Raw genomic sequence first — 20832 nt, 5'->3', positions numbered from 1 at the left:
AATGACATTTTTGGGGGTGGAGGTGATTTTCATGTCCAAGGGGAAGGCACCAGCCACCCTGCCGCATGTGTGTGCTACCCCGCCCTGCCCCCGTGGTGGGAGGGGATGATTTTGGGATACTTTCGGGTTGGTTTTGTCCTCTCTCCTCCTGCCCCTGGGGATGCTGATACTGGGGCAGTAATGCTGGTCCTGGCACTGGAGTGGTGATACTGGTACCGGGGCAGCGATGCTGGCATGCTGATGCTGGTTTGGTACTGCGGCAGTGATGCTGGTGCTGGTACTGGTGCAGTGATGCTGGTTTTGGTCCTGGTGTGGTGACGCTGGTACTGGAGCGGTGACGCTGGTACTGGAGCGGTGACACTGGTTTGGTCCCAGGGCAGTGATGCTGGTTCGGTACTGGTGCGGTGACGCTGTTTCTGGAGAGGTGATGCCAGTTCGGTGCCGGTGCGGTGACGCCAGTATGGTAGCGGTGCCGCCGGTTCGGTGCCGGTGCGGTGACGCTGGTACCGGAGCGGTGCCGCCGGTTCGGTGCCGGTGCGGTGACGCTGGTACCGGAGCGGTGCCGCCGGTTCGGTGCCGGTGCGGTGACGCCGGTATGGTAGCGTTGCTGCTGTTTCGGTGCTGGTGCGGTGACGCCGGTATGGTAGCGGTGCTGCCGGTTCGGTGCCGGTGCGGTGACGCTGGTACTGGAGCAGTGCCGCCGGTTCGGTGCCGGTGCGGTGACGCCGATACCGGAGCGGTGCCGCCGGTTCGGTGCCGGTGCGGTGACGCTGATACCGGAGCGGTGCTGCCGGTTCGGTGCCGGTGCGGTGACGCCGGTATGGTAGCGTTGCTGCTGGTTCGGTGCCGGTGCGGTGACGCTGGTACCGGAGCGGTGCCGCCGGTTCGGTGCCGGTGAGGTGACGCTGGTACCGGAGCGGTGCCGCCGGTTCGGTGCCGGTATGGTAGCGGTGCCGCCGGTTCGGTGCCGGTGCGCTGGCTCGGTCCGGGCCGGTGCCGCGGGTTCGGCGCCGCTCCGGGGCTGCTGTACCGCCCGTTACCGCTACGCGGCGCCATCGCCCCACAGCGCCGCTGGGGGCGTGGCCTCGGTGGGGGCGTGGCTTTTCCCGGGGCGTGGCCTCGCGCGGTCCGCGGCCCTGACGGAGGGGACGGAAGTGACGTCACGCGCGGGCGCCATAGCCGTCATGGCGGGCAGAGGAGCCTCGCGGGTCCCGGAGCGGTGAGTGCGGCCCCGAGCGCGGCCCCGAGCGCGGCCCCGCCGCCCCTCCCGCGCCTCCTCCCGCCCGGGGGCTCCCGGACGCTGCTCCGGGCTCCGCGCCGGCGGGAGGGACCCCGAACGCGGCCGGGTCCTGGCAGCGGCGACGCCGCCGCGTGGCAGCGTCACATGGGGGTCGTGGGGTGGGGGACGAGGGTCTGTGGGGCTGGAGGGTCTGCAGGGTTTGTCTGGCCGGGGTGGGTGTTGAGGGTCCCTGAGCCGGGGGGGGTTTGGGAAGCCTGGGCCCGGTGGGGGTGTGAGGGTCCCCAGGGCAGGGCCGTGGTTCCCAAGCCAGGGTAGGTGTGAGGGGCCTGGGCTGGGGGGAATTGGAGCGTCCCTGGGCCGGAGAGAGTTTGAGGGGTCCCCAGGGCAGGGGGTTTGAGGGACCCTGGGTCGGGGTGGTTGGACGGGCCCTGGACATGGGGGACTGCGGGGGTCTCTTGCCAGAGGGGGCTGAGGGTCCTCGGGCCTGGGGGGGATTTGTGCTTCCCGGTTCTGGGGGTGTTCGGGGGTCCGGGCCGGGGGTCTCTGCCCCTGTTTGACACCTCCATGGGTTCAGGTGGACCGACTACATCCCGCTGGGCCGGAGGATGCCGGGCACGCGCTTCATCGCCTTCAAGGTGCCCCTGGAGAAGGTGGGTGAGCACCGGGGTCCTGGGCCAGTTTGGTCTGGATCAACTGTGGGAAAGCATCTCTTTGTGGGGATTCCTTGAGTGAATTGCTGAGGAGCTCGGTGTCAGAGCCGGATTTTGGGAGTGGGGGCTGTGGGAGGTCGGGCTCTGCTGCCAGGAACAGGGACAGGAGGAGAGGGAACGGCCTCAGGCTGGGCCAGGGGAGGCTCGCGTTGGACACCAGCAGGAATTTCCTCATGGAATGGGCACTCAGGCCTAGGAACTGCCCAGGGAGGTTTGGAGTGCCCATCCCTGGAGGTGTCCAAGGCCTGGAGGTGGCACTCAGGGCTCTGGGCTGGGGACAAGGCGGGCATCAGGCACAGCTTGGACTCGGTGGTGTTGGAAGGGCTTTTCCAGCCTCGGTGGTTCCGTGTGTTTGAGCTGCAGCTCTGCTTTACAGCTCCCACCTGCAAACCTGCAGTGCCTGGCTCTGTGTGTCACTGGGGGCTTTTGCCACAGTTAAAGTTGTCACTCAGCCCTGGGAACCCTCAGCTGAGCAGCCCCAAAGCTCTGAGGGCCTGAGCACGTCCCTGCCCGTGGAGCTGGATGAGCTTTAAGGCCCCTTCCAGCCCAAAGCAGCCTGCAGTTCAGTGAGCAGCCTCCCGTGTTGCTCTGCTTCAGCCTTTGCTCCTTGCCTGAGTCCTCCTCCCCCATCTCCGGGACATTCTGGAGCCTCTTCCCACCCATCCCACCCGAATTCTGACAGCTGCTCTAAACCACCGCTTCCTGCAGAGCTTTGATCGGAACCTTCTGCCAGAAGAGAGATTTTCCCCTCACGACCTCATCAGGAAAGTCAAGGAGCGGAAGGAGGAGCTGGGGCTGATCATCGACCTGACGTACACCAAGCGCTACTACGGGCCTGAGGTCAGTGCTGAGGGAGCGCCAAAAGAGCAGCTCAGGGCAGTGTGAGGGCCTGGAAGCCTCTGGCAGGGGATGAGGTGAAGCCTCGTGGGCCAGCAGGGCCTTTCTGATCAAGTCTCCAAGCCCCAGATCCTCTTTGTGCCAGCCCAAGTTTGGGGGTGCTGTTAAACCGGGGTTTGTGGGCTCTTCTGGGTGAAGAGCTGATTGCAGATGCCTTTGGCTGGGTGGGTAATCGTGGAAAAGGTGTTTCAGGCTCTGGTGTGTGCTTCCTCCTCCCCAGGCAGGAGAAATAATCTGGAATATTGGTGCTCTGCCAAGGGAGCGAAGCAGTTTTGTTACCTAAAACTGTGTAGCTGTTCTCTTAGGCTTGGGGAAAAAACTCATCCTCTCCTGGTTTGTTGCCTGGGATTCCTTAATTAGTGAGAATCCCTGTGCCTTTTCTGGGAATGACTGAGCTCCTTCCCCGTAGGAGCTGCCCCCCACGCTGCGCTACTCGAAGATCCTGACCATGGGCCACAAGATCCCCAACAGAAGGACCATCCTGCGCTTCAAGTACCTCGTCAAGAGGTTCCTGACAGACAACAAAGACAACGGTGAGCGTGGCTTTCCCTGGCTCTGCTGTCACTGGGATGGGCCAGCAGGAATTTCTGCTCCTTCTCTTGGCACGGGAATGTCAGGGCAGCAAGTTGGGTTTTGCTGGTGGAGGAATTCACGTTGGCTCTGGTAATCCAGGCCAGGCTGGACACTGGGGCTTGGGGCACCCTGGGATGGTGGGAGGTATCCTTGCCCATGGCACTGTCTTTAAGGTCCCTTCCCACCCAGAGCATTCCAGGATTTTGTGATGATTCGAGCCTTAATTGAGTTGGAGATGTGGGATTGTGCAGATGAGCTGAGCCAGGGGTGCTAATTAGACATAAACACGGTGACGTGTGTGGTGATTTCTGTTCATTGTGTTGGTGTCCCTGCTGAGGGGTTGATGCAGATGGGGAGATTTGGGAGGGAAAGCTCCCAAAATGTCACCTGAATGTCACCTGTGTGCCTTACAGATAAACTCATCGGGGTGCACTGCACACATGGCCTGAACAGAACTGGCTACTTGGTTTGCAGGTGAGTTGCCCTTGGTCAGTTGGGGTTAAGTGGTGGCAGTGGTTTCCAGGAGGAAGCAAGACTCAGGTGATCTGTGTGACCCCAGACTTGCAGGGCTTTCCAGCTTTTGTTGGGGGGCATTTTCCATCCCCGAGCTCAGCAGCCTGAGCGCTGATGCTCCATTCTGGTGTGTCAATAAAAGCTTTGAAACTCCCCAGTTCTTTTTCTCTGTTTAAATCATCACCACCTCGTCAACATTTTCATGATTAATTGTGTAATCAGAGCTTTCTTGCTGCTCTGTGCAGGTACCTGATTGATGTTGAGGGCATGGAGCCAAATGCTGCCATAGAGTGTGCGTATCCTGCTCGGCTGGGGAGGTTCGGTGGGGTTTTAGATGGTCAGGAGGTTTGGGGGAGCTCCAGGGAGGGAACTGTGTCTGGGTGAAGGGGTTAAAACCCTTCTGAAGGGTTTTAGTTGCTCAGCAGCCCCGAGGGTGACTTGTGTTGCTGTAACTCGGAGCTGCCTCTCCCCAGTGTTCAACAAGTCTCGGGGACATGCCATAGAGAGAACCAACTACATCCAGGATCTTCAGAAGAGAGCCCTGAGAAGGTGAGGCCGGGTGTTCCAGGAGTGAGAGGTGTGGGAGCTGGGAGAACAGCCAGGGCAGGGGGAAATGCCTTAAAACTCCCAGAGGGCAGGGTTCTGTGGGGTACTGGGAAGGAATTCCTCCCTGAGGAATGGTGAATTCCTGAGGAATTCCACCCTGAGGGTGGTGAGGGGCTGGATGGAATTCCCAGAAAATCTGTGGCTGCTCAGTCCCTGGCAGTGTCCACAGCCAGGTTGGAGCAGCCTGGGATAGTGGAAGGTGTCCCTGCCCATGGCAAGGAGGGGACTGGGTGGGATTTAAGCTCCCTTCCAACCCAAACCATTCTGGGATTGTAACTGGATAAAGACCCCCAGGCCTGTGGCCCTTTCTGGGTGGGCAGGGATTGAGTGTGGAAGAGCTGATGCGATCCCTCAATGAGCGAGTGAAAAACTCACTTCTTCCAGTGAAAACACCTGGAGTTCTCTTTTAAATTCTCTTCCAAAGCAGCTGTGAACTGAAGAATTTGGGCTCGGATCTCTTCAGGAAAAAAGGCAGCGCCGCAGCAAAGCCCCAGAAGCAGCTGCTCAAACCCCCCCAGCACCGCTCGGGCCAGCCCCCCCCAGCAGTGCCCAGGTGGGTGTTTGCCCCTTCCCCTGGGTGTGCCCTGAGCTCAGCAGGCTCAGGGAGCTGCTTCCTCCCTTTGGAACCTCTGCAGCTGGGTTTTTCCGAGCTGCAGCTCACCCCGTGCTTTGCCAGCTCTGGGAGGACATAAAGAACCTCCCCGGAAGTTGTTGAGAGCCAAAATGGCAACAGTGAAGTTCCTGTGCCCACAGCAGCAAAGCTCTGCCTGGGAAGGACGTTCTTGTGCCTGTGGGTGTGGAATGACATCGCTGGCAGGGTGGGAGCTGGCTCCCAGCGGGGCTGGAATGTTCTCCAGCTGGGAATTCTCAGGGACTAACAGATCTCGGCTGCCCAAGTGAGGGAGCTCTTCCCTGAGCTGGCGACTCTGCCTCTGTTCTGGGCTTCTCTGGAACACGGGGTGCAGGCAGAGAGCTTCCCCCAGCTGGGAGATGCCCTCTGGCAGTTCCTGGCTGTGTGGGGGAGCTCCCAAACCACCTCCAGGACACGGGTGGGAGCCAGTGCCAGCTTCTGGCACAGCTGTGGCTCCTTCACCTCCTCCCTCAGGGGCACGGGAAGCACTTTCTGATGAAAACCTCCCTTGCTGTCAGCATTCAGGGGCACAGCTGCTCTCCAGGTGTTCTTCCTGCACATCCCACCCTTCAGGCTGCAGGAAAAGGCTCCAGGTGCACCCAGAGGGGCTGAGGGCATTCACAACCAGCCCTTTTTGGGTGCTGACTCCCGAATTTCCTTCCAGGAACCCCAGCAGCACCAAGAAGAAGCAGCAGCCTGGCTCCAAGGCTCAGGCACAGCCCCAGGAGCTGGGACAGCGGCACGGGGCCCTGGAGCAGAAGAAGCTGGAGAAGCTGGAGCAGAAGCAGCAGAAGAAGCTGGAGAAGCTGGAGCAGAAGCAGCAGAAGAAGCTGGAGAAGCTGGAGCAGAAGAAGCTGGAGAAGCTGGAGCAGAAGAAGCTGGAGAAGCTGGAGCAGAAGAAGCTGGAGAAGCTGGAGCAGAAGCAGCAGAAGAAGCTGGAGCAGAAGCAGCAGCAGAAGCTGGACCAAAAGCAGCAGAGGCAGCTGGAGAAGTTGGAGCAGAAGCAGCAGAAGTTGGAGCAGAAGCAGCAGAAGTTGGAGCAGAGGCAGCTGGAGCAGCAGAAGTTGGAGCAGAGGCAGCTGGAGCAGCAGAAGTTGGAGCAGAGGCAGCTGGAGCAGCAGAAGTTGGAGCAGAGGCAGCAGAAGCAGCCTGAGCAGAGGCAGCAGAAGTTGGAGCAGAAGCAGCAGAAGTTGGAGCAGAGGCAGCAGAAGTTGGAGCAGAGGCAGCTGGAGCAGCAGAAGTTGGAACAGAGGCAGCTGGAACAGCCTGAGCAGAGGCAGCAGAAGCAGCAGAAGTTGGAGCAGAAGCAGAAGTTGGAGCAGAGGCAGCTGGAGCAGCCTGAGCAGAGGCAGCAGAAGCAGCAGAAGTTGGAGCAGAAGCAGCAGAAGTTGGAGCAGCAGCAGAAGTTGGAGCAGAGGCAGCAGAAGCAGCAGAAGTTGGAGCAGAAGCAGCAGAAGTTGGAGCAGCAGCAGAAGTTGGAGCAGAGGCAGCAGAAGCAGCAGAAGTTGGAGCAGAAGCAGCAGAAGTTGGAGCAGAAGCAGCAGAAGTTGGAGCAGCAGCAGAAGTTGGAGCAGAGGCAGCTGGAGCAGCAGAAGTTGGAGCAGAGGCAGCTGGAGCAGCCTGAGCAGAGGCAGCCGCGCAGTCTGGCCCCGAGGAACTGTTGCATTTCCCCACCCCCCAAGAAGAAGCACAAGGGACTGTTCCCCCCCCCGAGCCCCCAGCCCTGCCCGCCCCAGGAGCCCACAGGCGCCAGGAAAGGCCGGCACCGGCACAGGAAACACGAACTGAGGCAGCAGGAGGTGTCCTGACAGCGCCGGGAACGCTCCAGGAAAACGCTGCGAGGAGCGGCTGTAACCCAGCCAGGAACTGCCAGCCCACGCAAGGGGCACCTTAACTGGGCTGGTTTTTAATCTCCTGTTTTTCCTTGCTCCCCCCCACCCCGTGCTTTTACAAGGAGTTTTTTAATCCAACGCTGTGCGGAGTCTGATCCACGAGGGATGCAGAGAATTAAAATAAACACAGACTCGACCAGAGCTGCAATAATCCTAAGGAAACGTCCTCGAGCATCCCTGTAACATTCAACAAAACGGGCTTTTGTTGATTTCTTCAACACATAATGAGAAATAGGATTCGGCCTGAAAAGATGAGATTTTTTTTTTTCTCCTTTTTACCCACTTTTTGCTAAAGTAAATTTCCACGGTGTGCAAATTTGAGCCTGGGTGTGGAGCAGTCATTTCCTCCCGGACGGGCCTGAGGGGCCCGGCAGGGTGCGCGCTGCGGCTCTGAGCTGGGCGCGGGGGTCTCGGGCGGGGGGCCTCGCTCCGTTTTGGGGTGAGAACAGCCGGGTTCGGATTCGGGCGCTGCCCCTTTAAGGCGTGACGTCACGACGCACGACGTTCCGCTAAGGGAAAGGAAGCTGCTGCGCGGCCGGGCGGAAGTGGGCAGTGGGTGTTACATACCCGGATGTTAAGGCGGCTTCTCATTGGCTGCTGGCAGCGGGGCGGGGCGGTGCCCCGGCGGTTGGGGAAGAACCCGGAAGTGCTGAGGAGAAACGGCGGCCGCCCGCGCCAGGTCAGGGATGGGCCGGGGTTCGGGAGCTCCCTCCCGGACAGGGGGTCCCGGCCTCGGCCGGGGGGGTCCCTCTGATCATGGGGGACGGCTTGAGGCGCCGGAGCCGCGGTGCTGGGGCGTCCCGACCTCTCCCGAGAGACTGCGGCGGGAGGGCTCCGGTGGGGGGGGGCCGGAGGGTCTCGCATGGAGGTCCGGTCTGGAGGGGTCTGGAATCTTCCCTTTAAGAAGGGGGACTCTCTCAGGAGTGTTGCGGCTGGAAGGAGAATCCCATCGCGGGGGTGGCTGTGGGACCCTGCGCCTCAGCGGTGCGGAGCGGCTGTTTGGGGGTGACGCTCCTGGGGGAGCCTTCCCTGCTCCCCCCTGCAGGACAGGGGCTGGGGGGCTTGTGGAGCGCTCTGATGTTGGGGAGGGGTCCCTCTCTCTCTCCCGGTGAGCTGGGGAGGGTCTGGAGTTTGGGGGCTGCGGCTTGGGGGGGGGGGGTGGTCTGGGCAGTTCGTTTGGAGAGGCTCTGTGGGAATTAGAGGGGGGCTCGGGGGAGTTGCGGGGGGGGGGCGGTGTCTGTTGTGCCTGGGGAAAAGGACTGCGAGACTTGGCAGGGGTTATTCTGAGGCAGGGATGCAGAGCTGTGCCTTGGGGAGCGGCTGAAGCCGAAGCACCAGCAGGGCTGGGGGGAAGCTGAAGCCCCCCCTGAGCTGTGGCTTCGGCCTGGGAGCCTCTGGCGGCGCTGAATCCCACGGGACAAGAGGCTCCTGCAGGGCGTGGGCTGGGAAACGCGGATCTGCCTGCCCTCAAAAAGGGGCTCCCGCTGCGGGGTGACCCCCAGAGGGGCTCCCCTCCTCTCCCAGGGCCCGCTGGGGACCTTTCCCTCCCTCAGGAAGGTGCATGTGGCAGTCCCTGCAATGTCACAGGGAGTTTAACCCTTACCTTGGTCCAGGGTGGCTTTTCCGAGGAAAAACTGCTTTTGCTGGAGGAGGAGGAGTGTTGTGGAGGATTTCTGGGCTCGCTGCCCCTCAATCCTGGTGCTTCCTGCACTTGGCCTCCACCAGCTCCTGCTGTGGGGCTGTGGAGTTTTCCCACACGGATCAGGTCGTGGCGCATTCCTGGGGTGACGGGAGTGCCGCCCACAGCACAGGCAGAGAGGGATGGCAGCCTGTTGGGTGTTTGGGATGGAGCCTGTTGGGTGAGGATGGGTCTGGGAGGATCCTGGTGCCGTCAGGAAAACGCTGCAGGGCTGAAACCCTGTGTGGAGCTGCTCTGCTCCAGAGAGGAACTCCCTCAGAACCAGTGGCACCCCAGGCTGGTGAGCAGCACTGGGGAGCAGCGGCGGGGAAGGAAGAGCTGCTTTGGCTGGGATTTGGAGGGGTGAGAGCTTGGAATCCAAGTGCAGGGGCTGACCTTGAACGCCTGTCTGCTTTTCAGGTTGAACAGGTGAATATCCGAGTGCTGTGCCCAAAAAGAGCTGGGCTTCTCCCAGGTCCCTCCCTCGGGACATAGCTTGGCCCATGGATTAAATGCTTTTCTGCTGGCAGGGGGGTGATTTCCATCAAGGAAAAAGAACCCTGAGGAAACTGGATGGGGATTGTCCCGTGCCAGTTCCTGTGCTCCGGAGCTGCACAGACTCCCCAGGGTTTGGGCACAGGCCCTGCCAGAGCTCCAGGAGCACTGGGACAGCGCTCTAAGGGACAGACTGGGATTGCTGGGCTGCCTGTGCAGAACCAGGGCCTGGACCTGCCCACCCTGTGGCTCCTCCACCTCGAGCTATCCTCTCTCACCCCGGTTCTGACATCCCTGCCTCCCTCCCGCCGCAGAGCCCGAGCACGGCCCATGTGTGTCACCATGCCCGGGCAGGGCAGCGCCAGCCTCCCGCCGGAGGAGCGCGTGCGGCGGCTGATCCGGGCGGGCAGCAGCGTGGAGGTGAGCGAGGACATCCCCCCGCGGCGCTACTTCCGCTCGGGCGTGGAGATGCTGCGCATGGCCACGGTGTACAGCGAGGAGGGCAACATCGAGCACGCCTTCATCCTCTACAACAAGTACATCACGTAAGAGCCGCGGGCTGCGGGGGGTTCCTGGGCTTGGGGAGGGGTGTTCGGAGCCTCTCCCGGCTGCTGCAAGGTTTTGGTGAGCTGGGAGAGCTCCAGAACTCGGGGTTCTGGCCAGAGCTCTGCTGCTGAGGGGTGCCACAGCTGGTGGGACTGACCAGGGGATGTGGTAGAGGTGTGAGGCACAAACCCACAGGTGCAGCTCGCAGAATCCATAATCCCAGAGTGGTTTGGCTTGGAGAGCATCCAGTCCAACCCCCTGCCAGACAGGGGCACCTGGAGCAGGTGACACAGGGACACATCCAGGTGGGTTTGGAATGTCTCCAGACAGGGAGACTCCTCCCTGGGCAGCTGTTCCAGGGCTCTGCCACCCTCCGTGGAAAGAAGTTCTTCCTCCTGTTGAGGTGGAGCTTCTCGTGGTTTATCTTACGGCCATCACTCCCTGTCCTGTCACTGGGCACCGATGGAAGGAGTCTGGCACCATCCTCTGACACCCCTTTGAGACACTGGTGTGTATGGGAATGAGATTCCCTTGGGAACCAGGCTGATCTTGGATTGCTCTGGCCCTCTGGAGACTCCTGTCAGCAGCAGAGATTTTATCCACCTGTAAGTCAAAGTTTGCAGGTGTTTCTGCACCTAAATTGGCCTCAGTTTTTCTCTGGGTTGGCCGTGACATCCTAGGGCTGGGCAGGGATCCATGGTCAGGGAGTTTTGTATCCCATATCTACTGGAAGGGTTGAGGCTGGGTTGTGGTTTCTCTAATAAAGGAGAGCCTGTTTTACTCTGAGGTTACTACAGCCTTCCACAGCAGGGAGCGAGTTCCTCCTCCAGGAGCAGGGACCACTCGGGGATTTATTTGCACAATCCAGCCCCCCCCAACACAGCTGTGTGCCTGTTGGTGTTGAAAGGGATGGAAGCTGTGATCCCAGCAGCACAGAGCCCTGTTCCTGTAGGCTTTTCCCCCTAAATCCGTCCCTCCTGCTTCCGCCCGGTGCCACTGCTGTGCTCTGTGCTCTCTCCCCGCTCACCCAAGCTGTGCCTGGTATCTCCGTGGGCATTTTCCCTCCCTGCCCTATGTGCAGGGTTCCTGCCCCTTAAACCCAACACATTTTTCTCTGATTAGCTTTCCTCCCCGCCTCACACTTCCTGAGCTTTTATGGGCATGGTGGCGAGGGCCCTGGGAAGTGTAAAACCTTTGGGAAGCTTTCCAGGCCCCTTACGCAGCCTGGGCCGAAGGAGAAACTTTTTAACTAAACAAATGAACTTGAGGCCGTTTCATTGTAGCAGCCAGAGGTGCTGGGTTGTATTTCCAGCAGCTTTCAAACGCTCCTGGCATTTCCAGCCTGGCTGCTGGGCTGCCGGGAGGGTGGAAAACCTCCCCTTGGTGGGATTTCTCCAGGGCTGACGAATGTGAGCTCCTACCCTGGATTGTCCAAAGATAGGAACTTAATGCCACCGTCATTTCTTCCAGTGGAGATGAGAAGCTGGAGCTCAAGCCATAGGTTTGATGTTTTGTAGGTGTCCTGATCCAGAGAGCAAGAGGAGGCACTGGGAGTTTACTGAATTTGCTCTGCTCTCCCTTTCCTAGGAATGGGGCCAGGCTGGGGGAGCTGGGGGTGTTCAGCCTGGAGAAGGAAAGGCTCTGGGGAGGCCTTAGAGCCCCATCCACTCCCTAAAGAGGGGTTATAAAAAAGAGAGAAAAGGACATTTTATACAGGCAGAGAGGGTCAGGCCAAGGCGGGATGGTTTTAAACTGCCAGAGGACAGGGGTGGATGGGAGATTGGGCAGGAATTGTTCCCTGGGAGGGTGGGCAGGCCCTGGCACAGGGTGCCCAGAGCAGCTGGGGCTGCCCCTGGATCCCTGGCAGTGCCCAAGGCCAGGCTGGACATTGGGGCTTGGAGCAGCCTGGGACAGTGGGAGGTGTCCCTGCCCAGGGCAGGGGTGGCACTGGATGGGCTTTGAGGTCCCTTCCCACCCAACCCATTCCATGATTCTGTAACCATCTCCAGGACTTTTAGCACGTGTCTTGTCACCTCACAAGTCTTGCCTTGCTTTTCATCCTGAGCAGCTTCTTCTGCCTTGATCCGAGTGGGTGTTTCCCTTGGATCACCAGCAGGAACGCAGGGTTGGTTTTGGTAGGGCCAAATAAGAAGGAAAAAAGCAACAAGACACAACTTTGCTGTGGTGTTGGGGCTCCCTGGTTTGCTTGGCCCAGCTCCAGGGACTCGCAGGGGTGTCACAAGGGCCTCGAGAGCCACTGGCTTGGCCTGGGCACCGGAGCTGTGCTTAAAAACAGCCCCTGCTGGGGCTGCTCGGTGCCAAACAGCTGCTGCTGCGTTGGGCTCGGGGGCAGGCAGAGGTTTGAACCAGCAGCAAACTCCTGGCCACGGGAGCTGCAGGTTTTGGTCTTGCCAAGCCTCGGCAGGGCTGTCCATAGGAAACCTGAGCTGTTCCAGCCCTTCCTCTGCCCCATCCCAGCCTGCCACTGCTGCTCTTGTCCTGGAGTTTTCCTCTGGCTGCCTGAGCCCTCCTCTCATCCTCCTGCCCACTTTTTTCCCCCCACTTCCTGACTTGTGGAAACCCAGCTGTCTCTGCTGGTTTTTCCATCCTGCCCAGGCCAGCATCTGCTCTTAATCCTTCTTAATTAATCCCTTCCATTTTAATCTACGAGCTGTTGGCAGCGCTCGGGGCCTTGTTGTGCCTCCTCAGCACAGTGACCTACTTCACACCCCTGGCTGGGGCTTTGGGAGGGAGCCACGGCCCCTCCACGGCTCCCTCCAGGGCTGTGCCCTGGCTCTGCTGATCCTGCATCCTCGCCAGGAGCGTTCCAGGTGGCAAAAAGTCCTTCCTCGTCCCTGAGGGCTTGGAGCAGCTGGGTTTGTTTACTGCACACGCAGAGGTTTCTCAGAGTTTCTCTGCCCCCCTGAGTTTTTCCTGCTTGGCTCTGCTGGGTTGGTTTGTGCTGCTCTCTGTGGCGTGGTCTGGTCCTGTATTCCCTTGTTCCCTGTGCCTTGACAGGAGGCTGCTCTCCAAAGGAGCTGGAACATCCTCCTGTGGATGCTGAAGCAGTGCAGCCAAGAGGCAGGAGGGAGGGCAGGGATTTTGGGTTATCCCCAAAGCTTTGTGGATGGCCAGAGCCAGCAAAGCTGGGCTTGCAGGAGAGAAGGGCCTAGCTAAGCTCACCCTGAGCTCACCCTGTCACCGCTGGGGGCTTGGTCACAGATTAAATCGAGGTGTCTCAAGCCTGGGGAGCCTCAGAGAGCTGAGCCAGGGTGAGCTGCCCCTTGTTTGTGGGATTTCCTCCTTGTTTTAGTGCTTGCAGAGCTCCACAGGAGGATCTCATTGTGGCCTTGCAGTGAGGCCCTGGCACAGGGTGCCCAGAGCAGCTGGGGCTGCCCCTGGATCCCTGGCAGTGCCCAAGGCCAGGCTGGACATTGGGACTTGGAGCAGCCTGGGATAGTGGAAGGTGTCCCTGCCCATGGCAGGGGTGGCACTGGATGGGCTTTAAGGTCCCTTCTAAGCCAGTCCATCCTGGGGTTCTCTGAGGGGGAGAACAGTTCCCCCAGGTGCAGAGAAGCTGGGCATTAACCCATTCATACCCACCCTGATTTCCCTCCCCAAAGCCAGCACGGAATTCTCCCTCCTGCCTGGAGTCCCTGGGGTGCTCAGGCTGCAGAGCCCAAAGGCTCCCCCTGCAGCAGCTGGGGCTGTTGGGAACTTGCTTTTAACTCACCTGCAGGTTTTCCCTGTCCAAGGTCTGAGGTAATTTCCCCTCGTGCACAAACTCCTTGTCCCTCGGTGCATGAGGATGGTGAGCTCTGAGTCAGCAGAGTCCTTGAGCTGGAGTGGAATCCCGGGATGCTCCCAGGTGCCGGCAGGTGCCCGAGCACCTTCCTCAATCACCTCTGTGTCCTTGGTGGTTTGGACCAGCTTATTAATGGTTCTCTTCAAAACAAATGTGTTTATCCCTGAGGATCATCTCTGGAGGCCAGGTGGAAGGGAAACCTGTGTGGGGCACTCCCTTGGGATCAGGCAAGATCCTCCTGAGTGCTGTGCAGAGCTCCAGGGGCCGCTATGGGATGGAGGGTTTCCTGCAGAAAGACAGACTGCCCTGATGGGGAGCACAGGGATCCCCCAAAACGCTGCTGAGTGTCCCGTGCTCCTCCCTTCCTGCCCTGGCTCAGACCTGCGGCTTCTCTCTCGTTCTTCCAGGCTCTTCATCGAGAAGCTGCCGCAGCACCGCGATTACAAAAGCGCCGTCATTCCCGAGAAGAGGGAGACGGTCAAAGTAAGTGGGGACAGCGCCGGGTCTGGAACAGGAACGTGGTCGGTGTCATCGACCTTGGGCTTCCGTGGCTCTGGGATGAGTGGTCCCTACAAATGCTGAGAAACCTTGTCCTGGCCAGGCAGTCCTGACCCCTTGGGATTCAGGTCTGGGCCCCTCACTCCAGGAAATCCATTGTGGGGCTGGAGCCCCAGGAGAGGCTGAGGGAGCTGGGAAAGGGGCTCAGGCTGGAGCAAAGGAGGCTCAGGGGGGACCTTGTGGCTCTGCACAAGTCCCTGACAGGAGGGGGCAGCCGGGGGGGTCGGGCTCTGCTCGCAGGGAACAGGGACAGGAGGAGAGAGAACGGCCTCAGGCTGGGCCAGGGGAGGCTCAGGGTGGATACTGGGGAAATTCCTTCCCCAAAAGCATTGTCCGGTCCTGGCACGGGCCTCCACCATCCCTGGAAGTGTTTCAAAACACCTAGGGATGTGGTTTAGGGGTGGACACGGCAGCGCTGGGGGAATGGTGGAACTTGATGATCCCGGAGGTATTTTCCAACCTAAACAATCCCACGATTCTCTGAGTTATGGTTTGGGGGGTCCTTACCCTGTTGCACTTGCACTGGACTGGTGTCCAGTTTACTTCCTTTTGAGCCCTGGGGTGTCCTTTCTTCCCTGTTCCAAGTCCCTGCTTTTTAAAGACCACGTGGCTTTCCCATGTGTGGATGTTCAAAGTGGTGATTTTCCAGGGAATCCTTAGAGATTCCTCAGCCACAAGAAGCTACAATTCCCAAGAGGAAAGCGCAGCCCTGCCCGAGCTCTTGCTCGGTGATTTTGGTGGTGGGATTTTGGACTCTTCAGCTGCTCAGGTTTTGTTTTTCTTGCCTTGGGGCTGCCCCGCTCTGACCCTGTGTTTCCTCCTCCAGAAACTGAAGGAAGTAGCCTTTCCCCGAGCTGAAGAGCTCAAGGAGGAGCTGTTAAAGAGGTACGCCAAGGACTATGCTAAGTACAAGGAGCAGGAGGTGAGTGACAGGAGACTGGAGGCCTCTGCTCCTCAGGAGCCCCTCAGCCTCACAGGGTTTGCAAGGGGGCAGCTCTCCAGGGCTCCCTGGGTGCTCGGGAATGTCCCCAACTTCCAGGCTCCAGGCTCGTCCCCTGCTGTCACCGTGGGTGGCTCTGTCAGAGGTGTCCCTGGCTCTGGGGTTCTGTGGGCAAAGCAGACGCTCAGGGCAAGTGGGACTTTAGGGACAGGATGGAGGGAAATCAACCTGGGACTGTAATTCCATGGAAGAGGGAGGGGAAGGCCGTGGTTTTCTGCCCTCAGTGCAGCTGGCTCTGGATCTGTGCTCTGCAAGCTGAAGTTTCCTTGCAGAAAACGCTGTTTGCTGGTGACCTTTTGCAGAGCCTTTAGAAATAACCTGGGGATGGCTGGGGGTCTGCCCCGGGCTCCTCTCTGCTCCTGTCCCTGGGTATGTTTCTCCTCGCAGCAGGACGCAGAAGGGTAATTTGCACACCCTTTGGCTTTGCAGCAGCAGCTGGAGGAGGAGAAGACTCGGGTAGCCCTGATGAAGCAGCAGCAGGCAGAGCAGGAGCAGTTCCACGCCTTCGAGGAGATGATCCGGCGGCAGGAGCTGGAGAAGGAGCGCCTGAGGATAGTGCAGGAGTTTGGAAAGCCAGAGCCGAGTCCCCAGTGTGTGGATGGACCCCTCATCCCTGGCGTGGAAAAGCCCCCAACAGATTTAACCCCAAAGGTTCCAGCCTCTCCAGTTCATCCAGCGAGTCCATCAGCAGGGACTGTCCCATCCAAACCTCCTGTTGTGGACAGATCTTTGAAGCCCAGTGCTTTGGGGAGCACAGAGAGCAGTTAGTACCTCTTGGAGCATCCCTTCTCCCTGCTGGGGCTGAGCCAAACACGGCCAATTTCTCTGGGAGGCTCTTGGAATGATCTGATGGTGGCTCCGTCCCTCGTAGAGGTTTCCTCTCCCAAGATGTTGTCGGGTGAACGCTCACAGGGCTGGGGAGAACTGTCTCCTCTTGGGAATGTGCCCTCCCTGCTTTTCCAGCCCAGTCTCTCTGCTGTTCCAGGGTCTGCAGCCTGTTTGCCTTTTCCTTGATCCAAATACTTGTTGGAGATTGAGGTTTAGTTCCTGGCTGGGCTGATTGAATCCTTCTCCTGACCAAATTCAACTAAATGTGGTTCCAAAACACTCATTCAGACGTGTCCAGTGGCTGGGTCTTACCCAGTGACACATCCCGCTTTAAATAACGTTTGCTAAGCGTGTGTGGTTTCATTTTTGCTAACCAAACACTCCTTTTGACACCCTGCTGAAGGATCCTTCCCCTGCTCTGAAAGAGCTGGTGCCTGTCCTTTATCAGTGTCACAGTGACACATTTCTCTGTGCCCGCCACTGCAAGGGGAGTTTATCTTCCCAGAAAGATTTTCTCAGTCTCATCCTCTCAGATCCTGCCCTGAGGGACCATTTCTCCAGCGTTCCTCACTCTTTGCTCCCTGTGCTCCCCTTCTCCCCGCAGATGCAGGTGTGGATGTCCTTCGCCAGGTCATTGTCCCCAGGGAGCTGTGCCAGAAATTCCTGCAGCTGGCTGATGCCAACACCGTGCGGGGTGTGGAGACCTGCGGGATCCTCTGCGGGAAGCTGGTAAGGGGACAGCCCCAATGGAGACCCCAAAAGGGGCATGGGGACTGTTTATCACAGTGTCATGCCTTTGGGAATAGCTCAAGGACCCTGATTTTTGTCCTGGAATTCTTCAGTGTGGTTTCAGGCTTCCATGGGAGTGCTAGGGATGATGTGCCTCTCCCTTTCCTCGTTTCCAGGTTGGGATTTCCCCACCCTGAGTGAGGTGCCAACCTGAGTCCCCATTCAGCTTCCTCTCTCCCGTTGGTGACATTCCTGGTGGCATTCCTGGTGGCAGGCAGCTCCGGGCACTTGTCCTTTGGGTGTCCCAGCTGGTGACCCTCACGCAGACGAGGCTGACAGGACACTGCTGTCCCCCAGAGTTTGCGTGCCCAGGTTTTGTCGGCAGCTCCAGCCCATCTGCCCTGAGTCACTCACACAAGTTTGCTTTGAAATGAAGTTGTTTGATGTAGCAACTTCCTGCAGTCCAGCTGCTTCCAGACACTGGGGATGGTTTAGGGATGAGGCATCATCCCCTTTTGAGTGGTGAGCTTGGTTTGGGGGGGTGTCCAGGACTTCTCTGAGCTCCTGTGGGGGCTCTGCACAGCAGGGAGAGTGAAACAGGGAGAAAATCCTGCGACTCCTTTGTCGGTAACTTGGAGCTGCACCTGCAAACAGGTGTTGGGTGCATCCCTGGGCTTGTTCCCAAGGCTTGGGAAATTCCCTCATGTCTGGGGAATAACAGCCTCCTGTGCTGCCACTGCCTTGCAGATGAGGAACGAGTTCACCATCACCCACGTCATCGTCCCCAAGCAGCTGGGAGGCCCCGATTCCTGCACCACGGAGAACGAGGAGGAGCTCTTCATCATCCAGGACCAGCACGGCCTCGTCACTCTGGGCTGGATCCATGTGAGTCTCCTTCCCCTGGCACTTCCCTGGCCTCCAGCACGAAGGGGAAGGGGCTGGTGGAGCAGGGCTGAACTTACTGGAGGAGATGGCAGGGAATGGGCAGCAGCCTCTGGTTGCCTTTCTTCCTCTGGTCCAGTCTCGTTCACTACTCTGATGGAGAAACCCAGGCCTGGTTTATGTTTGGGTCCCTTCCTAAAGCATCAAGCCCTTTGAAAGGGAGAGAGGAAAGGTTTAGACGAGAGATTGGGAGGAAACTCTTCCCTGTGAGGGTGGGGAGAAGCTGTGACTGTCCCTGGATCCCTGGGAGTGCCCAAGGCTGGGTTGGACGGGGCTTGGAGCAGCCTGGAGCAGTGGAAGATGTCCCCTGCCATGGTGGGGATGTCACTGGATGGGCTTTGAGGTCCCTTCCAGCCCAAACCCTCCTGGGATTCTATGGAAGTGGGATCTTGGACATGAAACTCACATTTCCTCCAGCTAAAAGCCAGCTCCAGCAGCGCCGTGGGGGCATCCCAAGCTCCCCTGCCAGAGGGACACCTCTCCCCTGCTGGGTCCCTGTGCAGTCCTGCCTTGCAGGCAGCCCTGCATGCCCTGCTGTGAGCTGTGCCAGTCACAGGCTCCTCCCTGGCTGCCCTGCTGTCCCCACGGAGCCTTTGGCAGTCAGAGCCGTGCCAAGCAAAGCGTTCAGAGCTGCTGAGTAATCTCTCGAAAGCAGCAGCTGCCCCGAGGGCTTGGACAAGGAAATGCTGCTGCTCCAAGTGGCTGCTCCAGGGCCACCTCTGCAGTGACAGCCCTGCCACGCTCTGGGACCCTCTGGAATTCCTTTGGCCCTCCTGGTGGTCTTGGCAAAAAAAAAAAACCAAAACAAACCCAAGCAGCAAAAGGAGCAAGAACTTCCATCAGGAGTTAAGGTGTGAAATGTGGCTGTCAGCAGGAGCTGGGTGAGGTGGTGTTGGTCAGGGGTTGTGCAGCCCTCCATGGAATGTGATATCCTCCATGGAATGTGATATCCTGCAGTGCTGTGGCACCCCGATGGGCTGAGCCCCTGGAGCTGCACTTGAGAAACGTGTGAAGTGCCCTGCAAGGACCCTGGTTGTGGCTTAAAGGTGTGATTTTCCATGGAATGTGGCAGGAATGTAGAGCTCCTTTTGTAGGCAACTCCAAATGGAAAAGAGGAGCACTGCCGGTTTAGGATAATCCAAAAAAAGGGGCTCCGAAAGAGCTGGAAGGGACTTAGGACAAGAGCAGGGAGTGTGATAGGACACAGGGAATGGCTCCCCACTGCCAGAGGCAGGGTTAGATGGGGTATGGGGAAGGAATTCCTGGCTGTGAGGGTGGGGAGGGGCTGGGATGGAATTCCCAGAGAAGCTGGGAAGTGTCCAAGGCCAGGTTGGACGGGGCTTGGAGCAACCTGGGATAGTGGAAGGTGCCAGGGTTGGAACTGGATGGACTTTAAGGTCCCTCCAACCCAAACCATTCCATGAATTCCGCTCCAGGTGTGCAGGTGCATCCCCTGTGCCCTGCAGGGAGCTGTGTCTCCTCTGTCCCAAGGTTCTCCTGGCACACACGATCCCTTGGGATCAGTTTTCCGAGCCTGCTGTAACTGCTGTCCCCGTGTTGCCCGTTGCAGACCCACCCCACACAGACAGCGTTCCTGTCCAGCGTGGACCTGCACACCCACTGCTCCTACCAGATGATGCTGCCAGAGTCCATCGCCATCGTGTGCTCTCCCAAATACCAGGAGTGAGTAGGGATGCCAGCAGTGAGTCTGGGTGTGGGCTGGGAAGGCTTTTCCCTCTTCCCCTCTCAGATTCCTGGCGAGGGGATGAAGTGTCAGCTCACAGCTCACACCTGACAGCTCCTGGGAGCTGTTTTCAGGGGCTGTGTCTGGCTGCCCACCCCTGACACGAGGTTCAGGGCTGGGGAGAGGAGTTTCCCAGGAACTGAGGTGCCCCTCAGCCTCAGTGTCTGCTCCTGCTCGAGATGAGCCGCCCCAAAGGTGCTCCTGGGGGCCCAGGGGATGTGGCTGTCCCTGCAGAGGCTCGAGCTACAGCGCTGCTGTTCCTCTGCTCCAGGACAGGGTTCTTCAAGCTGACGGAGCATGGCCTGGAGGAGATCTCGTCCTGCCGGCAGAAGGGATTCCACCCACACCCCAAAGACCCCCCTCTCTTCACAGTGAGTGTCCCCCGGGGCCGTGGGGGCTGTGGGGTGGGGAGTTGGATGCTGTGTTTGAATTAAAGCCACGCTGAGGTGTGGGGCTGTGACCAGGAGGCTCAGCCTGGCTGGGGCTGGTCTCCAATTCCCAGAGTGGAGGTGCAGGAGCTTCCCAAGGTTTTCCAGCTGCTGGAAGTGTGGTGCAGAGCTCCTGGCTGCAGGAACAGGGTGAGGCAGCAGCCAAGGGCTGTTGGAGGGGGGGATTTGTGTTTGGGGCCTGCCGTGGTTGCCGTGTGGCACCGGGCAGGGCCAGAGGATGGGGTGATCCGAGGAACTGGATCCGAGGGCTGTTCTGGGAAAGCACCGGCTGCAGGTTGTGTCAGGAGGTAGAGGAGACTCACCTGAGCTGTGGGAATATCTGAATAACTCCCTGTCCCCTCTTCTCCTCTCTTCCAGACCTGCAACCACGTGTCAATAGTGGAGAGAGACGTGGTGCTGATGGATCTCCGATAAGCCTCTTGCCTTACCCCTTCCCGGGAACCACCCACCGTCCTTTAGGCCTAGGGAATCGATTTCTCCCTCCTGTAGCAGATGATTTCTGCCGTGTAGTGATCCCTCCCTTCCCTCCCCCACGCTGGAACTGGATCCCTGCCCTCTGCAGAAGTCCCTGGAACCTCCGTGCCCAGCGTGGGGCTGGCGGATGGGGCCGGGGCTCCAGGTGTGGGGAAAAGCCAGCTGGGAGCTCAGAGACAGAAGCCAACACTACTGCAGTCATTCAACTCCAATCCACGGCTCGAGCGGCCTCCTGGGGAGGTTCCCCGTGCCTTGCTGCAACCCTGAGGTGTGAAAACCTCTTCAAGTGCTTTTGGGACTTGCCCAATTTAACCCATGCCCTGTTTCGTCCCTGTTTCCCAGCTGCTTGGTCTCAGCACAGCTTCCAGGAGCAGATAAATCTTTCCTGCAGTTTAAAGTCCAACCTTGCTGACCCCTCTGAGCCCCACACGAGCTCAGTGCTGCTTCCTGGTGCTCGTGTGTCTGTCTGGGGAGGGAAGAGGGCCCGACCTCCTTTGGGATCCCTCTTGCAGCGTTTCAGGG

General features: G+C 59.2%; 2 protein-coding genes across 6 annotated transcripts; both read left to right on the top strand.

Annotated features, from left to right (window-relative positions):
• Positions 1 to 1150: 1150 nt before the first annotated feature.
• On the top strand, positions 1151 to 7383 carry DUSP11 (dual specificity phosphatase 11). 4 transcript variants are annotated; one of them, XM_082298185.1, is made up of 10 exons: positions 1151 to 1219; positions 1815 to 1890; positions 2659 to 2790; positions 3257 to 3380; positions 3834 to 3894; positions 4179 to 4225; positions 4407 to 4482; positions 4964 to 5092; positions 5835 to 6194; positions 6330 to 7383. In XM_082298185.1, exons 1-10 carry the CDS (start codon positions 1185 to 1187, stop codon positions 6976 to 6978), a joined length of 1689 nt encoding a protein of 562 aa, XP_082154311.1. In that variant the 5' UTR covers positions 1151 to 1184; the 3' UTR covers positions 6979 to 7383. The 4 variants fall into 4 exon arrangements, with proteins under 4 accessions (XP_082154311.1, XP_082154310.1, XP_082154309.1 ...); XM_082298184.1 differs by having other exon boundaries at positions 5835 to 6746; positions 6777 to 7383; XM_082298183.1 differs by having other exon boundaries at positions 4967 to 5092; positions 5835 to 7383.
• A 310-nt stretch (positions 7384 to 7693) lies between these two features.
• STAMBP (STAM binding protein) lies at positions 7694 to 20831 on the top strand. 2 transcript variants are annotated; one of them, XM_082298238.1, is made up of 10 exons: positions 7694 to 7741; positions 9550 to 9780; positions 13994 to 14069; positions 14971 to 15066; positions 15577 to 15907; positions 16577 to 16701; positions 17449 to 17586; positions 19214 to 19326; positions 19659 to 19758; positions 20194 to 20831. In XM_082298238.1, the coding sequence occupies exons 2-10, from the start codon at positions 9566 to 9568 to the stop codon at positions 20248 to 20250; spliced, it is 1251 nt and encodes a 416-aa protein (XP_082154364.1). In that variant the 5' UTR covers positions 7694 to 7741; positions 9550 to 9565; the 3' UTR covers positions 20251 to 20831. The 2 variants fall into 2 exon arrangements, with proteins under 2 accessions (XP_082154364.1, XP_082154363.1); XM_082298237.1 differs by having other exon boundaries at positions 15574 to 15907.
• The last annotated feature ends 1 nt before the right edge of the window (position 20832 follows it).

Source organism: Coloeus monedula, assembly GCF_965178545.1.
Source record: "Coloeus monedula genome assembly, chromosome: 28".
Taxonomy (NCBI): Eukaryota; Metazoa; Chordata; class Aves; order Passeriformes; family Corvidae; genus Coloeus; species Coloeus monedula.
Note: the sequence above shows the minus strand (reverse complement) of the source record. Positions and strands in the feature narration are given on the sequence as shown.

Coding starts and splice junctions, on each gene's coding strand:
- STAMBP (XM_082298237.1), top strand. CDS start 9,566: ATGTGTGTCACCATGCCCGGGCAGGGCAGCGCCAGCCTCCCGCCGGAG. Junction 15,067..15,573: donor CTAAGTACAAGGAGCAGGAG/GTGAGTGACAGG, acceptor TTGGCTTTGCAG/CAGCAGCTGGAGGAGGAGAA. Junction 15,908..16,576: donor TTTGGGGAGCACAGAGAGCA/GTTAGTACCTCT, acceptor TTCTCCCCGCAG/ATGCAGGTGTGGATGTCCTT.
- DUSP11 (XM_082298182.1), top strand. CDS start 1,185: ATGGCGGGCAGAGGAGCCTCGCGGGTCCCGGAGCG. Junction 2,791..3,256: donor AGCGCTACTACGGGCCTGAG/GTCAGTGCTGAG, acceptor CCTTCCCCGTAG/GAGCTGCCCCCCACGCTGCG. Junction 3,895..4,178: donor ACTGGCTACTTGGTTTGCAG/GTGAGTTGCCCT, acceptor TGCTCTGTGCAG/GTACCTGATTGATGTTGAGG.